The sequence below is a fragment of the Sinocyclocheilus grahami genome, unplaced genomic scaffold, assembly GCF_001515645.1.
Source record: "Sinocyclocheilus grahami isolate Dianchi unplaced genomic scaffold, SAMN03320097.WGS_v1.1 scaffold10567.1, whole genome shotgun sequence".
Classification (NCBI taxonomy): domain Eukaryota; kingdom Metazoa; phylum Chordata; class Actinopteri; order Cypriniformes; family Cyprinidae; genus Sinocyclocheilus; species Sinocyclocheilus grahami.
The window spans coordinates 3,084-4,330 of NW_015513309.1; the positions used below are offsets into that span (position 1 = coordinate 3,084).

Consider the following 1,247-nt stretch of genomic DNA (forward strand, 5'->3'; position numbering starts at 1 on the left):
AAAAGCTAATAACATTTTCAAAATCATAATAAAATTACTAAAATGAAAATTTAAAATATAAAAATAAAAACCAAGTCAAAACATTAATAAATACTATAATAGCATACAAATAATCCTGAAATAACACTGGTCTGAACTGATTCATAGAAGCGAATTGAACTTTTTCAACATCTTATGTTGCTTATGAAGCTTAAATCAGAGACACTATTAAAAATCAAATTACAAAAGTAACTGCTCAAGTAATGAATCAAATGGACACATACAGCATGTTCTAACAAGGATATCTGGAAATAACTTTGCAAAGACGAGCAGTGTGTGTGTGTGTGTGTGTATCCTGACCTCATGGTACGTATCCTCCAGCTCCCCGTCGTAGATCCAGCGATATAGGAAGTTAAGAATGGGGTGGGACACCAGACCAAGGATGTGCTGGATCAATGCTCTCATGTGGGGGTCACCCGTCTTTCCATATGCATGTACTGCTGAGGCCAACTCTCCTCCTTTACGCCCTGAGAGAGAAACAAGGGTGAGGCAGATATCTGAAATCAAATCTTTGCATTAAATGCACCTTATTACTTTGAAATATGATCAGGAGTCTGACATTAATGCTGCATACATTTTAAATATATTGTGTTGCAGTATGTACCTCATCAATGAGTTGGGTCATCACTAACCTTGGCAGTAGTCCACCAGTGCGGCCAGTGTTTTTAGCCGAACCTTGGGGTCGTAGGTCCATACCAGCAGTCTCCTCAGAGTCAGACTGCTGTCCACACTCATGTTTACACCCTGATCGTCTTCCACCTGGAGCTAAACACATAGACGTCAGTCACCCTTTTCCACTGAAATAGTGCTGGTTCTCATGCTTGGTTGATTCAGTGTGCTTTTCACAACCTGCTTTTGATGCAACTGTCAGAAATTCATTTTATTTCAGACAGGGTACATAAATTGGCCAAGGCTTTGTGTCAGTTTGATCAAACTTCACTATATTATCCTGCAGATTTTTCCAGCTAGGAACCAGTGGTGGAAAATTCAGGCTTGAGCAAACGAATGTCTCGTGGTCAAACCCACATTTTCCCTTGCGCATCAAGTGATGTCCCATACTCACCTGTGCATGAAGTACAGACAACAATCTGTAGTATTCCTTCAGCTCTTGATGCAATGCAGCACAAAAACTCTGAGAATACAAACAGCAAGCAAAAGTGTTACTGAAATTACAGAGTGTGAAATTCAAGAATTATTCCTGGCTACAA

The 1,247-nt window shown here is 39.6% G+C and overlaps 1 protein-coding gene across 1 annotated transcript in view; it reads right to left on the minus strand.

Annotated features, from left to right (window-relative positions):
- Positions 1 to 1,247, minus strand: part of LOC107578500 (gamma-tubulin complex component 3 homolog) — a gene marked incomplete at both ends in the record, with an annotated part of 6,911 nt that overhangs the window by 2,779 nt on the left and 2,885 nt on the right. The window contains 3 exons of the mRNA XM_016264452.1: positions 340 to 506; positions 672 to 804; positions 1,103 to 1,171. Of these exons, the coding sequence (XP_016119938.1) occupies positions 340 to 506; positions 672 to 804; positions 1,103 to 1,171 (369 nt within the window). The remainder of the gene's footprint in view (positions 1 to 339; positions 507 to 671; positions 805 to 1,102; positions 1,172 to 1,247) is intronic.